This window comes from Tiliqua scincoides, chromosome 8, assembly GCF_035046505.1.
Source record: "Tiliqua scincoides isolate rTilSci1 chromosome 8, rTilSci1.hap2, whole genome shotgun sequence".
In the NCBI taxonomy this organism is placed as follows: Eukaryota; Metazoa; Chordata; class Lepidosauria; order Squamata; family Scincidae; genus Tiliqua; species Tiliqua scincoides.
This window is the reverse complement of record NC_089828.1, coordinates 32,965,099-32,980,638: the sequence shown is the minus strand read 5'-3', so window position 1 is coordinate 32,980,638 and position 15,540 is coordinate 32,965,099. Positions and strand designations below refer to the sequence as shown.

Genomic DNA, 15,540 nt, shown 5'->3' with positions numbered 1-15,540 from the left:
TTTCTGTTATGGCCTCACTGCCTTTGACCTCATTCTCTGTTACTTAACCTTACTGGCTGATTTTGTTTACAAGCAGCCACAGTTGTCATTCCATGACGTCATGCACAAAAATCATGTGGGTCATCACAGCCAATGGGATTACACAACACTGAGGGCAAATGATAGCCAAGGCAGTTAGGGCAAAGGAGGAGGAAACCAATATGGAAATAAAATAGAATTGCCTGGGGAAAGTCAGTCTAGTGCTACTACCGTGTTTCCCTGAAAATAAGACCTACCCCGAAAATAAGACCTAGTGTGTTTTTTGAGAATTGCTGAAATATAAGACCTACCCCCAAAATAAGACCTAGTTGTGATCAGGGCAAGGATGGGGGGCCGGAAGGGTGGGGGGGGCGGGTGGAAAACGTGACCAGGAACACTCTGTGCCCGCCACCTAGAAAGCGCCTGCTGTGCTGCCTTGGGAAGAGGATGCTGAGGAGGAGCTGAGGCGGGAAGCAGTAAGCGAAGCAAAAAAAAAAATCAGTTTTATATAGGGGAAGGGTGAGTGACAGACTACACACTGTCTCTGGCCAATCCATTGAGAAACCCAGTTTGTTATATGTTCATGATAAGTATGATATGTTCATGCATGTCCAAAAATGGCACTATTTCGTCACTGAGATTGTTTTATGATATTGTTGAAAAGTCAACATTCAGAATTCAGATTTGTTTTATAGGCAGAGGTGAGGTTAACACTCAGTAATTATCGTTTGAGGGTCTTAAAGCATATGGCTGGATGACTGAAAATGAGGGTTAGCCAGGCTGATACCACTCTGGCCATATGTAAAGGAGTGTGGTGGACAGAACTGCACATGTTAACTGTCTGACTGTGTAGTTGGGAAAAAATATTTTAAGTTGCAGAGAGCTGGATAAAATCTTGTGGGGGCCAGATGTGGCCTCTGGTCCATAGTTTGGAGACCCCTGGTCTAGGTAGTTTTTTGCTGACGAGAAGCAACCTGACTTGTCCTGTAAGCACCAGACTACTAACTTTTAGCCAAACCATGTCCAGTCCATCTGTCTGTAGCCCAGTCTAGACCCCAGTCTAGAACTGGAGGGTATCTTCTCAAGAGGCCCCAAGGTCAGGAATAAAACTGTTCATGCAGCCCCAGCTCACCAAAGCCTGATCAAGCAATAAAAAAAGCAGGTTCCTGTGCTCACCAGGCCTGGTCAACAGCTCTGGCTAAGGAGTTTTGTTTTTACTGGTAACATCTGTGGTAGGACCAGTCAGGAAGGACTGGGAGGTGGTGTGGGAGGCCTGAATGTGGAGTGTCTGCTGCTTGTTCTGGGTTGTATTTGTCTGGTAGTTCTTGTTTTCCAAGAAACAGATTGGAAACAGATTGGCTCTCTCTCTCTCTCTCTCTCTCTCTCTCTCTCTGGCCTCAACTGGGGAGTGTATCATTAGCGGGGGGTGGTGGTGGTGGTGAGTGAGCGAGAACTGCTTTGCAGATTTCTGTAAAATGGATTGTGAGTCTAGGTCAAGTGGGTTATTTTCCTCTCCTCCTTCTGGAATCCAGGAATCTGATCCTCTGAATTCCAGCATCGACACTCAGAAGAGCTGCATGCATTTCCTCACAAACTTTGCCATCTTGATCCTACATTCTCCGGTTCTTCAAACAAAAGTTTGCTAAATCAAAACATTATTTTGTTTAGACTTCCGGATCACTTTTGAAATTGCTGGCTTAAATTCCTGTTGAGAATTCAAAATGCACGCTGCTAACAACTTGGCATCATTTGGGACAGTTCTAATCAAAATATTACTAGATTGTGGCTTTTGGCTTTTTCCCCCTAAAGGACCAACATGGCTACCTGTGATATTGGCCTGCCTTAAATTTGTTATATGTGACAGGGTTTTCTTTTTGATTGTACCTTTAAAGTCTATGAATATACAGCTATTTGTAAGTGGCTATGCGCTGAACTCAAAGTGAGGTGGTCTCAGGGTTGACAACTTTTTAAACAGACCTGCTCCTTTGGATTTTAATGCCTGACATGTAGGAATGAATTCGGCAAAGCTTTCTCCACCAGTCCAGGTTAGGGAATGCTTCCCTAGCTTAATTTCTGCACATATGGGCTCTATTAAAGATGCAGGAGCAGGGCCTGTGCAAAAGCTGGCAGTCCCAGGTAAGTACAAAATAGTTTGGTTGGCAAGGTAAGGCAAAGTAAAGCAGAGCAGAACTGAAAAATTGCTCAAGGACCTGTATTTGCTGTTTGCACGGTAGAGGTCTGAACTATTAGTAAGCGGATAGTTAGTGGACCTGTATATACTGTTTAAAAAACTTAAATGTTGCATAAATCTCTCATATTTTATATAATTCATTCTGGTTTTGCTAATCCCAGGGAGATGCAAGAAGCTAGGTGAATCCCTGAATGAACCCTCTTCAGGGCCTTCCTCAATTAATGGAAATCTGATTATACCACCCTTTGAATTTCAAAGTTTTCAGCAGATGCTGTTGCCAACACATGTTCAAATGCTACTTCCTGGTTGTAAGAACTAGAAACTTGATTTTTTAAAAAAATTGAAACTGAGGTTCTCAGGAAGCTGGATTCTATAACTGGTAGTACATCTCATGCTTGTGAGAAGTTGGCCAGCCTCAGCTGGGTTCAGGGACAAGACCCTGGGGCTACAGATCAGATTTCAGAGCAGGCAGACAGAGTTGGGATGGGTCAGAGAGTCAGATCAGGCAAGTGATCCATTTCCCAAAGAGGACTTCTGGCTGAAGAGAGAGGAAAGAACAGAAGGCAAAGTCTGTGTGGCTACTCTTGGAGACAAGTTTGCCTAAACTGAGGAATCAAGTCTGAGGTCACAGTTATATGGGGCCAGTCAGGCCCCTATTTGTTCAGTAGATCTCCTGGTCTGACTGGACTGCAATACCCTTTCTGGCCATTATCTAGGTGGTGCTACAGCACAGCAACAACAACCCAAAAAACAAGTAAATAACTGTCCCATAGGAAGTAAACACTTGGGTCTGGCTGTTGGAATCCCTGGTTGAATCCCTGCCCTCTAGCATGCAACACTGCCCTGGTCATACCTAACACGCCACAGGCAGCGTCCATGTGTGGATGCTGGAGTGAGGATCGCTTATATACGACATGCGGGCTCCCCTTGCTCTCCCCACCGCCACTGATATTGACACTGGGGCTCAGTGGTTCAATGAAGTACTCCTCGTCATCGGCTATGATCACACCATGCTGGAAAAGAAGATGAAGAAAATTGTGAATGTTTGTGTGTATTTTAGAAAACCTCAATAGATACGGTTATTCCCCTCCTCATTTTTTTTCAAGCAGTGAGAAGTTCCTGAGGCAGGGCTGGAACGGAACTTTCTTTGGTTGAGAATGTACTGGAGATGCATGATGTCTTTGGAGTGTTCGCTTTTTAAAGCAAATCTACAAATAGAGACTGATGGAAGCAGCAACTGAACTCCTAAAAACAGACACAGGATCCCCAGGAGAAACTTATTCATGCCCTCCTCAGTCTTCAGTCCCAGTTTCAGCTAACACAATGCTCTTTCTTTACTTCAAACTGCTAACTGTTCTCTCTCTCTCTCTCTCTCTCTCTCTCACACACACACACACACACACACACACACACACACAGAGCTGGGCTATATAGCTTTTGAAGAAGTTTTCATCCCATGCTCCGTGAAGTTTGCAACTCCTGCCAATTGGTGTCTCCCCAAAAATGTACCTCTCATACAATGAATGGAATGATTTGAACATATGGGAAACTGTCAAAACTGTGAAGCTAACAGGGTCTCTGGTAAATATCTGCATGGGAGTGTCTTGAAAAAAGAGCAGCTTGTACTTGTAATGTAATTTAAGTTAAAATGGAAAGAAGAGGAAAAGAGCACCCTATTCAAAACTGAGGTCTGCTATAGTCCTGCAAGTCAAGAATGGGTTGCCAAAGAGACAAAGACCGAATGCAAAGCAGCAGTTTGTATTGTCCGATTCTTGTTACATTTTAAAATGTGTGTGTGTACATACACACTGCAGAGCATGCTTTCAGGATCATATATTTCTTACTCAAAAACCATCAACAGTCCTTAAAAGAACACTTAGATTCTTTTCTCAGAGCTTCATCTGGTGACAATGTGGGCAAAAATCACAGTGATTGGCTGCTAGAGGTGAGATTTTTCCCTGTTCTGTTCCTTCGTTGTTTTCCTTGTTTATTCTACACTGTGTCCTACTCCTTTTTCATTTTTAGCGGAACACAGAGAATTTCTAAAATTAATTTTGAAATTAGAGCTTGTGCAGGTTGCCTTAGCACACAATTCTTGGGCAGCTCAATCCTAACATGACCTGGAGCAGGCAGCAGGCTGGCCTATGCTGCATCTAGAGCAGCGCTGGGCCAGGTTGCAACTCAGAGTAAGGGGAATTCATTCCCTATGGGGCTACTCGATTTGCGCCACCTAAAGTGGTGCCGCAGATCTGAGCAGCCCATTGTAAGGCCAGGCTGCTCTTGAGAGGGGTTAGGATCTGACCTAAAGTGCCAAATCCTGGTTCTGCCCTCCTACCAGGCCCAGCCCTTCAACTGGCCTGTCTGCCGCCCTCTCTACCCCTGGCAATATTTGAGCAAAACCTGAGCAAAATTTAAACAAAGGAGAAGCTACAATCTTCAAATTACCCCACAGTTGGACTGTTTTTCAAGTTAAGGATAATTTTCATGTAATATTTTCCTCCTTGAAGGAAAGAAGGAAAGAATTAGACTCAGGTTGAGTATTGGGAAGAATTGTTCTAACCAGACAGTGGAAGAAGTTATCCACGGAAGGTCTGGAGTACCTGTTTTTGGGGAAAACTTTCTCATGAAAAAAGGTTATGTAAACATTTTGTAGGATGTGGGATGATTGAGGTATATAATCCACTCTTATTCCTTCCAGCAGACTAGGGGGAAAGCCTGGAATGTTTAGATAATTAGAGGTTATCTGAGGATATGAGCTTGGCTTAAGGTTTTCTGGCTGCAGAGAAAGACAAAGCCATCCTTTATAGCACTGAGAGGATCCCATGGACACTGAATTGTACCAAGTCAACCTATTGGTCCATCAAGTCCACTTTTGTTTATTCTGACTGAAACGGTATCTCCAGTCCTGCAGAGGATCCTGGCTATCAGCTATAGAGGAAGCCAGCTATGACCCAAGTTACAGAAGGTATGGAACGTATGGAAAAGTTATGGAAGAACCCACTCTCACAAGCTACCTTTTTAATGATCAGATCCTATGATTCAATAATGGAACCTCATAGTTGGCATGCAGAAAGTCCCAAGTTCAATACCTGGCATCTCCAGTTGAACATAGATATTAGCTAGATGGGCAAAAACCTCTCTCTGCTGGAGCACCACTGACCACAATAGTACATACATAGACTCTTAAGTTGGAGGCAGGTGGAGCAGGGCCTACAATGACCACCTGGGATTGGCAGGTCCTCCACCCATTCATGTCCCAGACCATTTAGAATGTACAGTATGGGTGGAAACCAGAACTTTTAATGATGCCCAGAAATAAATGGAATTGTGCCTGGAAACCAGTGCTAATCTTCCCATCTCCAATGAGATACATTTGAAACAGAGTTCCTTTTTAATGACATGATTTCACTTTCAAGCCCATTTTTGGCACCGAAGGGCTAGAAACTTTAAAAAGCAGAAAGGTTCAGGATACTACATTCTACATGGAATTTAATGATTTAAACACAGTTGGAGACAGCTACCAGTTTCTTCCGAGAGGTGAAGAAGTTCTGAAGGCGGAATTGTTGTATGTGGCATGTAAGCTCATCCCACTTTCACTTCTGGTATAATAGCTTTGACAAGTTTTTGTGCCTTTCAAAAACCAGCAACACCTGTCTGACCAAAGGAGAAAGTGGAACAAGAGCAAGGTGTGGGTATACCTTGGGAAATGAAGACCCTCTCAGGTGAATCCCACCAATATTTTTTTTAATAAATTAGTATTTTCCTGAAGTCTTGGAAAAATTGTGTTTAAGAACTTTAACATGCTGATTTGATGGCTCTATCTGCCTGTCATGTGGGTTCCTGCAACTTTTCTTCTTCCCGACAACAAGAGATGAATTGGCTCTGTGTGCCTGCAGTGAAACATCCCATGGTTCCATGGCCCTGGAAGGGGCGGCTCTGATGGCCCTGCGGTGGATTTCCTCTCTGCATGAAAATCCTGTTGCTCTTGGTTGGATGCCAGGGTTCCAAACACAAGTGAGGTAGTGTGAGGTTAGCTTGGCGGGAAGTCTGACTGAAAGCCAAGTGTCCACTGATTAAGCCAGTTTGGAGGATAGAAGTAGCCTCTTGGCTTGTGTATGTGTACAAACACAGCCTCCTCCCCTGTTTCTCGCCCCCCCCCCCAACTTAGCTTTTACTTTGTCTCATAATACTAGAATGAGGTGGAGTGGGATACATGATAGAGGTTTGCAATATTTTGAACAGTGCAGAGAAGGTAACACTTTTCTCCATCTTTCATAACAGTAGATAATGTGGTTGTCCGTAAAACGGATTAGTAATAGATTCAGGAGGAACACAAAGCCTCTGACTCATATAACTCATTGCCACAAGACATGCGGATGTTCATGGCTTAGCTGATATGAAAGTTATTTTTTGGAATGAAAAGAGTCAGCTCCAAAAGGAGATGAGAAAAACGTACGGAGAAGAGATAGCCTAGTGGAGCCTCCACAGTCAGAGGCACTTTACACCTGGATTCCAAATGCTGGGGATAAATAATGGGAAGAGCTGCTGCCTTGGGAGACACTTGATCCCTGAAATTGAGCAGTAACACTGAATTATAAGGTTCAAGCATTCTGAAAAATATCTGAGGGCGCGCATTCAGTGCAAATTCCAATTGCCACGAATCATTCAGGAACAGCCAATTACTTTAGCAAATTTCTACCACGTCATTTCTCAACCTTCCCATAACAAACGGGGAGAAATCCACCAGGCACTTACCAGTCCATTGCAGTTACTGATGGCAACTTTGGAGCTCAGGTACTGGTCTTGCAAGTGGCCCGCGTAGTGGCAATCTTCGTGGAAGTCATGCTGCTGATCGAGGCCGTCCCGTTTCCAGTACTCCACCTGGAAATGCTCTGCCAGAAGGTTCTCATGCAGTGTCAGATTGAGGAGAAACTGAGTACGGTGGGCAGAGACTTTGTAGAAGACCTGTTGCTCTGGTGGCTCGTAGGGCAGGGGCCCTGCGCTGCGCCGTGACCTCCGTTTCCATTGACTTTTTGTGTCAAAGGTGAGAAAGTCGCCGTTCTGATCAACTTGGATGGGGAAGGCAATTTCATAGTGGTCCAGGCTGGAGAGGAATTCTTCTGCGGGATAAAAAGAAACATACAAAGGTGACATACAAAGAAACATACAAAGGCATATGCAAAGCAACATGCAATACCTCTAGCTTTGAGCTGATGCCTTGCACTTCTATTACATTTATATGATCCCTTTCTCCAAGGAGCTCATAAGAAGAGCTCCGCTGGATCAGGCCAAAGGCCCATCTAGTCCAGCTTCCTGTATCTTCAGGGATATGCTTCAGGGAGTACACAAGACAACAAGACACAACCTGCGTCCTGGTACTGTTCCCTGCATCTGGCTCAATACATGACTCTCCCTCTCAACACAACAGTCCAACCCTGTAAGTTAGGCTGAGAGACTGTTTTAGGCCCAAGGATATTCAGCTGGTTTCATGTCTGAATAAGGTTTTGAACCCAGCTCTGATAAGTCCTAGTTCTGCTCTCTATCCACTACATCACAGTATGTAGCACTACACTTTAGTCTCCATTCTGTACTGCAACAAAGTTTACATACATGTAACTAATGGCCCAATCCTATCCAACTCCCTGTGTAGTGATGCAGTGGCACTGGTGCAAGCTTCCACTGCATCTTGTTGGGGAGTTTTGGCTGCTGGAGGTCTCCTTAGGGCAAGTGCTGCCGGAGCATGCTTTACAGCTGCTTTACAGTAGCTGGCACCAGTGGAACTCATGTTCCACCAGTGCAGCAGCTCAACAGAACTGGGCTGTAAAACAATAGCATATTGTTGACATGCTTATTCCTGTTTCCATTCCTGTTTCCCTCTTTCTGTTGTCTCCCTTGCATCAGTATCTAAATTGGAAGCCCCTTGGGAAAGGGACCAAGTGTGACTGCTCTGGTTACTAGTGTAATTACTATCCTGAACATTACAACAACTTCTGGGGGTCCCAGAAACCTTGGTATAGGTATACCTGATCTATATTTTTACACACCCTGGTGCATGTGTGTGTGTAATTGTTTTCCACCTTTCTTCTTCAATTGGTTTCTGTTCCTCAGATGCTTCCAGAATGGCTTTCCTTATCTTGGGGTCGTGTCAGACTTTCCCAAATCACACACACTTCTTACACCAGTGCTGTGACCTCACACATCATTTTGTCTTTCCTCTTCTGTTGATGCATTTCAGCGTCCTTTGTGTTTTTCCACACTGTGGAAACTCAAGCCTTCCTTGGATATTCCAATTTAATGCCACCACACCTATTTCCTTAGGATGCTGGCTGCTGGGTGTACAGAAATATGTTTTACTGATTATGTCATCTGGGGGTGAGCAGATTTCCTCTGTTCCTTGATTGCTCTGCTCAGTGTTCTAGTCCTTTATTCCATTGTAACAAAGAGGATTGCTAAGATTAATTCTGGAACTGGAGTATGTACAGGTTGCCACAAATTTCAGTTCCTTCTGTTTATTTGTGTGTGTGTGTGTGTGTGTGTGTGTAAGCATCCCCTACATTATCAATGCACACATAAAACACAACAAAAAAGCAATTTTGATATGACAATATGATTGTATCAAGATTCTTTTTTTGTAGTGTTGAACAAGAGAAAGAACAAATACATAAACAAGAAAAAGGACAAATTAGCAAATGAGAGAGAGAGAGAGAGAGAGAGAGAGAGAGAGAGAGAGAGAGAGAGAATTTATGTACAAATGCTTGTTGATTTACCAACTGTACCTTGTGATTGGAAAGTGTACCCAGGAAGGTTGCCCATAGCCACAACGGAGACCAAAGTGCAGGTCAAAAGTCTCCAGGTTGTTGCCATAATGCGCGGCAATGCTCCTTGCAGTGTGGGCTGTGTTGGACCAGGCTAGCAGGGTCTGCCCCAACATTTCTCTCTCTGAGCCTCCACCTATGCTAAGAGAGGTGTCTCCAGTTTCCAGATGGCCATGCTCAGCCACTGGGCACGTTCCAGAAGGCAGCAAGGATGATATAGACAATGTGGCGCGTTGAAGCAGGCTCTCGTTCCTCAGCATGTGCTGGTGCTCAGTAAGGTTGCTGTCAGAGAAATGAAAAAGGGCAGAGTTAAGGGGGAAGTTAAGTATGGGAAGTTAAGTATGGGGAAGGAAGAAAAAGAGAAGATCTCAGGAATACGCTCTGTGTTTCAGTGGGGCCAGACTTGGTGATGCAGCCAGTAGAGGAAGAATTCAGCTTCCAGCACCCTTCCTCACAGGTGTGTGCACCAACCTCCTCCAGCAGTGGCATGATGGCACGGGCAATGACGACAACATGGGCCACATGTACCCAGCAAAGCATTCATATGGTGCCATCTTGGACACTTCTTGGTACACCTTCAAGAGACTCCTTTAGCATGTATTACAATGTGTCATGCATATGTGTGGAGTATGCTATGTTAGGCATATCATCAACCCCCACCCCTGCTTTAGGAGGAGGGGGTTGCGACATGCCAGGGGCAGACTGATGCTATAACCAGTTTGGAAACTTGACAAAAAGACAAAAAAGTTTGTTTGGAATGTCTTGTTTGTTTTCCCTTCAAACCAAAGAAATACAGAAGAAAGAACTTAAGAGAGGGGTGATGGGTCAGAAGAACAACAGGGAGAGGAAGGAAGGAAACAATAGAATGGACCACTAGAGGTGTAAGGAAGGAAAAGAAATTCAGCTGATAATGGAGAGACAAAAGGAATGAACAAACAAATGAATGAACTGATGGAATGAAGAAAGAAAGAAAGAAAGAAAGAAAGAAAGAAAGAAAGAAAGAAAGAAAGAAAGAAAGAAAGAAAGAAAGAAAGAAATGGAATTGATAAGGAAAGGAAGGAAGTGTGGTGAATCAGATTACCAGATGAACAAGAAAGAAAGACTCCTCCACATGGACGGCTTTCAGGGGTCAGCATTCTTCTGCCTCTCTCTCCCTTTGCAACCCAGCAGTGCTGTTTTGTCAGCATTCCAAAGTGGCCCAGCTGAGGTCTGGTTCTCCTCTGGGCTTAAGCCTCATAATTGGCTGCGTTTTTGGTCCTTGAAGTGGCTTCCTTCAGGCCCTGCTTATTACTTCCCGTCTCCTTTTGCCAAACCCCAAGATTCTCCAGCCATCAGGGCTCATGCCCCCTCAGCCCCAGTCTGCCTTCCTGTGCCCCTCTCCCAAATGCCTCCTTGTGCAGATTTCAAATTGCATGTCGCAGTTCTGACAACTCAGGAGGCTCCTGGCATTTCTTAAAAACAAAGCAAAGGGAGGAAGGGGGGAATGTGTTTCAAAGCAGCTTTCAAACAGAAAATGGTGGTGGTAGGGTGGGGAGGAAGAGAGGCTGTTCTTAATTTTGCCACTGGAGCTGAAGGCTGTTCAGTCCTTTGGCTTCACATCCAGCTGGACTCAAGAGAAGGGTAATACAAAGCAGATGGACCTTTGTCATCGCCTCCCCCCCCCCACTTCATTCACTGCAAAGGACATTTTTTTCAGGGGGAGTCCTGGGTTTCATGTTTCTGGGCTGACATTTGCAGTTTGGAAGCTCTGATCAGTGTTTTTTTAATTATTATTATTGCCACATAATGAAGATCAATTGTATCTGTTATCTTTTTAAGGTCTGAAGTAGAATGATGGAAATCCAAAGAGGTTCTCATTCTGAATGGGATTGCTATCTTCAATCTTTGACAGGGCCTCTGTACCTTTAAGAGTCTCACAGAAGGCAGACATTCAATTGGCAGGACTTTCCTGGATTTGGGAAGGTCCTTGCTTGAATCTTATCCCTACCATGAACTCGCTGAACAGTCATAGGCCAGCTGCTAGAGCTCAGTCTTCCTCATCTGCAATACTGGGGTAATAACCTTGGCATTCTTTAGGAGGGTACTGTAAGGATTACAGCAAGATAATGGATGTGGAGTGCTTTGGACCCTCGAATGCAGTTATATAAAATGTGAGGCATTTTATATAACATATATAACGGAAAAACAGTCATCTGTCTCACAAATGGGGCATGATGGAAATTGTCACCCCTTGCTGTCTGCTTCTCAGAAGACAACATCAGAGGGGGTACATCAGAGATTCTCAAACTGAGGTTTCGTGACTCCCCAGCCTGAGAACCTCTGCCTTCGCCCCTTTAAGGGTCAGGGAGGGGGGAATGCAGCGATGTGACCCCCCAGGATTGTGCCACTGTCTGGGACATCAGGGGCTGTCTTTTATTTACAAGAAGCTGCAGCAGGCCCCCAGGGGTGCAGGGAGCCCCTCAGAAGCCTCTGCAGGGCTCCCCAAAGTGCGGAGACTGTGAAAATAACAATTGCAACCCACTTTTGGTTTGCAATTGTGAAACCAGAAGTGGGTCGTGATTATTATTTTTACAGTCTCTGTGCTTTGGGGAGCCCTGCAGAGGCTTCTGCGGAACTCCCCGCACCCCCAGGGGCCTGCTGCAGCTTCTTGTAAGTAAAAGACAGTCCTTGACACCCCAGGCAGCGATCCTGGGGATTGTGTCGCTGCATTCCCCACTCCCCCACAAGAACTTATCTTGGGAGTTTTACTCCTGAGAAGTTTGAGAATCCTTGGGGTACTTGATTGAGACAAATCACATAGTGCATGAGATGGATTGAGTGGATAGAGGGAAGTTCTTTTCTCTCTTACAACATCAGAAGCTGCATGGGACATCCACAAAAACTGGGAGAATTAGAACTGGCAAAAGAAATATTTCTTTACCCAACGTGTAATTAGTCTGCGGAACTCCATGCCACAGGATGTTGTGATAGCACCTGGCCTGGATGCTTTTAAAAGGGGGATTGGATAGATATACGGAGAAAACGTTCATCTCAGATTACGTGATGACTGTGTGCAGCCTCTGGGTTTTTAAAGGTAGCCTAACTCTGAATATCAGATGCAAGGGAGTGGCAACAGGATATAGGTATCTTGTTGTCTTGTGTGCTCCCAGAGGCATCTAGTGGGCCACAGGAAGCTAGACTAGATGGACCCTTGGCCTGATCCAGCATGGAGGTTCAGTTTTAAGTTATTGTGAGCTAGTAGCATTTAAATTGTTCAGTATGAAATGTTTTGGATCTTTCTTTTGAATACTGAAAATAAAATAAGGAGAGGAAGCGGGTGGGTAAGATGATCCCAGACCCTTTTCTCTTTATCTATAATAGGGAGACAGCACATGGCCTACCTCACAGGGCTCTTGTAAAGGTTACAGAGCTAATGTGCAGTAAGTTGTTTTGAACACATGAAATGTGCTATATAAATACAAAATGTGTTTGTTATTATTATTTCATTACAAGATTAGCAGCCCAATCATAACCAACTTTCCAGCGCCGATGCAGCCATGCCAACAGGGCATATACTGCATTCTGTGGTTGAGAGGCCATTACAGAGTCCTCTTCAAGGTAACAGACTGTTTGCTCTCTTACCTCAGGGCAGCACTATGGTAGCACTGGTGCAACCTGGAAAGTGGTGAGCTTATAGTCCAATCCTAACCCAGATATCCTTCGCCAAGCTGCTGTCTTTGAGCCTCAGTTGTTCCACCTGCTGAGTAGAGATTTGTGCCCAGTTCTTTCCAGTCCTAGAGCAACACACTAACCACTACATCACACTGACCACTACCCTGCCTATGAGATAGAGTAGACAGAACTGAAAAGACACCTTTGGGGAAACATGATTGAGACATACAAAATTATGCAGGGAATAGATAGAGTGGATGGAGGAATGTTCTTTTCCCCTCTCACACAATACCAGGATGAGGGGACATCCACTAAAATTGAGTGCAGGGAGAGTTAGAACCGACAAAAGAAAACATTTCCTTACCCGGTGTGTAATTAGTCATTGGAACTCATTGCCACAGGATGCGGTGATGGCATTTGGCCTAGATGCCTTTAAAAGGGGACTGGACACATTTCTAGAAGAAAAGTCCATCACAGGTTACAAACTATGATGGATATGTGCAGCCTCTTGAAGTAGGTAGGAGTAGGCTACCTCAGAATGCCAGGCGCAAAGGAGTGGCAATAGGATGTAGGTATCTTGTTGTCTTGTGTGTTCCTGGAGGCATCTGGTGAGCCACTGTGAGATATAGGATGCTGGACTAGATGGGCCTTTGGCCTGATCCAGCAGGACTCTTCTTATATTGTTAATTGTATGGTCTTCCAAGTGTTGCTGCACCAGAGATTTGTAGAAGAGCATAATAATACTGGGCCTTCTCATTTATCCAGTTTCACCTGTGTATTTATGCTCTCAGTCCATCAGATTTTAACGAATATCTAATCTGGCATTTCTCTTTTACTAACAGTTGCTTGGATGATTAAAATAATGTGTTCCAAGGGATTAATTAAACTGTGGAAAGGGGGGAAAAGTTAAGGGGGGAAATGACTTTTGAACATCTAATCAGAGGTGCATATGACTCAAAGCGCGAGGCCAAAAATCCACAGACTCTTGCAGAATTAGTACCAAATTTAGCTTAATTTTTTTTTTTCAAGGAGAGACACTTCGAAAGCCTCCAATCACGCAGTGTGGCCATGGGGAAAAACACAGACACAGAGATCCAAAACAGGAAAGAAAGTTTGTGTTTAGCTTCAGGAAAAAGAGAAACATATAATTCCACAGTGCCATGGACAGCAGGTAATTAAAAGCTTGCTGAGAGGAAAAATAAATGCAAATCACCATCTCAAGAGAGAGAGAGGGATGTTGGGATGGCAGCTGTACAGCCAGGTGTCTGAGGCCAAGTATCGGCAGAGAAGAGGCAAGCAGAGGGCCCGGCGGGCCGCGGGAACACGGCCCCTGGCGTTTCTGCATACGTGTGGAATTCTCGGAACGCCTGCTGAACATAGCTTGCGTTCCCAGGAACGCTGCCCCACCCAGAAGGCATCGCGTCCCTCCCATTTGCTGGAACGTCGCCAATTTACAACCGTAACACTGTTTGGTGGAAGACTGTCTCACCGATCAGAGCCCAGATGGGATTTGTAGCCTGTAAACCTAACCTTTACCGTCCTGTCTTCTTCAGGTTTTGTGAACTTAAGAGAGGCTGGAGGGGAAAAAAAAAATCAAACAGTTTTTGCTCACCTTTTCTAAATCTTTTTTCGTGTTCCTGGCTCTTCTTGACTGCAGCTGAAACTCACTTTCCTCTTGTCAGGAAGTTGTCCAAGCTCAGGGCAAAAAAATTTTCAAGCAACAGCTGGAAGGGGGAGAGAGAGAGAGAACGAATAATCTTTGGGCAAGATGAGGGTATCTCCTGAGCTAACGGATTCCTTGCAAAAGGTCTCCTTTCAGGAAGCAAACAGAACTACCAGCGAGGTTATGAGACAGCGTGGAGAGACAGACTGCTTAAAAAACTTGGGAATTTTGCCAGGGTAATTAAAAAAAAAACAACCACACACACACACACACTCTCTCTCACACACACAGCTTTTTCTCCCTCCCAGAAATAGCTCCTCCTCTTCTGATGACGCCATCTCAAGGCAGGTCTGTTGCTGTTATAGGATCAAAACCTCTCCTTGGTTTTCCTAAGCGTAGCAAAAGGAAAAGTGGTCTGAAGACAGTGATGAGACAGTGATGAGAGAGACACTGAGAGGTGGTTGGGTGGTTGGTGGTTGGGTGTCTCAGGGAAAAACAAGGAAACATCCTTTTGAAACAAGACTTCATACTCCTTTAAAATGAAGTTTAGTCAGCATTGGAATGGGTCATTCCTGAACTCATGGATTTTCACAGTGTGCAGAAAAAATGCATGCTTGAAAGGAGATTAAGGGTGCAATCTAGCTTTAGGCTTGGGTTTGTGCCAGCCCAGGAGGGTTGCAAACGTGCCATAAGGCATGTTTGCGCCTCCTTGGGAGGAAGCCCGGATGGCGCTCAGAGAAGCAACGGCCCACGGAGGCTGACACAAGCCTGGTTGGGCCGACGCAAGGCTCTGAGATAGGCGGGGGGCGGGGAGGAGGTGGGAGGGAGGTGTTCCTGGGCGGGGGAGGGCGGGCAATGGGCGGTCCCAGGAACGGGTGGGTGGGAAGCGGGAAGTGGGCCTGGGATCTGGCTGTTGTGCTGGATCCCAACCCCCATTCCCGGGGAGAAAGTAGTGGCTTTAAGCCACTCTGCTCTCCTCAGACTTGCACTGCCTCAAGAGGTGGCGCAAGTTTGATGAGACCTATAGGGGAAAGGCTACCTTTCCCAGAGGTAAGGGGGAAAGTTTTCCTTTCCCTCTGGCTGAGCCGCTTTTGGCTCCTATCCTGCACTGGATACAGAGCAAGCCTCTTGGCTTGCCTGTTCCAACGCAGGATAGGATTGCAACCCAAGGCCAGGTACCTGCCAGGAGAGGCCAGGGAGGC

General features: G+C 45.2%; 1 protein-coding gene across 1 annotated transcript in view; it reads right to left on the bottom strand.

Moving 5' to 3' along the window:
• The window catches only part of ADAMTS10 (ADAM metallopeptidase with thrombospondin type 1 motif 10), a 39,119-nt gene extending 24,612 nt beyond the window's left edge, over positions 1 to 14,507 (bottom strand). The window contains exons 1-4 of the mRNA XM_066635596.1: positions 14,288 to 14,507; positions 8,986 to 9,306; positions 6,965 to 7,329; positions 3,063 to 3,222 (exon numbers count right to left, since the gene is read on the bottom strand). Of these exons, the coding sequence (XP_066491693.1) occupies positions 3,063 to 3,222; positions 6,965 to 7,329; positions 8,986 to 9,073 (613 nt within the window). The 5' untranslated portion in view covers positions 9,074 to 9,306; positions 14,288 to 14,507. The remainder of the gene's footprint in view (positions 1 to 3,062; positions 3,223 to 6,964; positions 7,330 to 8,985; positions 9,307 to 14,287) is intronic.
• Between the last annotated feature and the right edge of the window lie 1,033 nt (positions 14,508 to 15,540).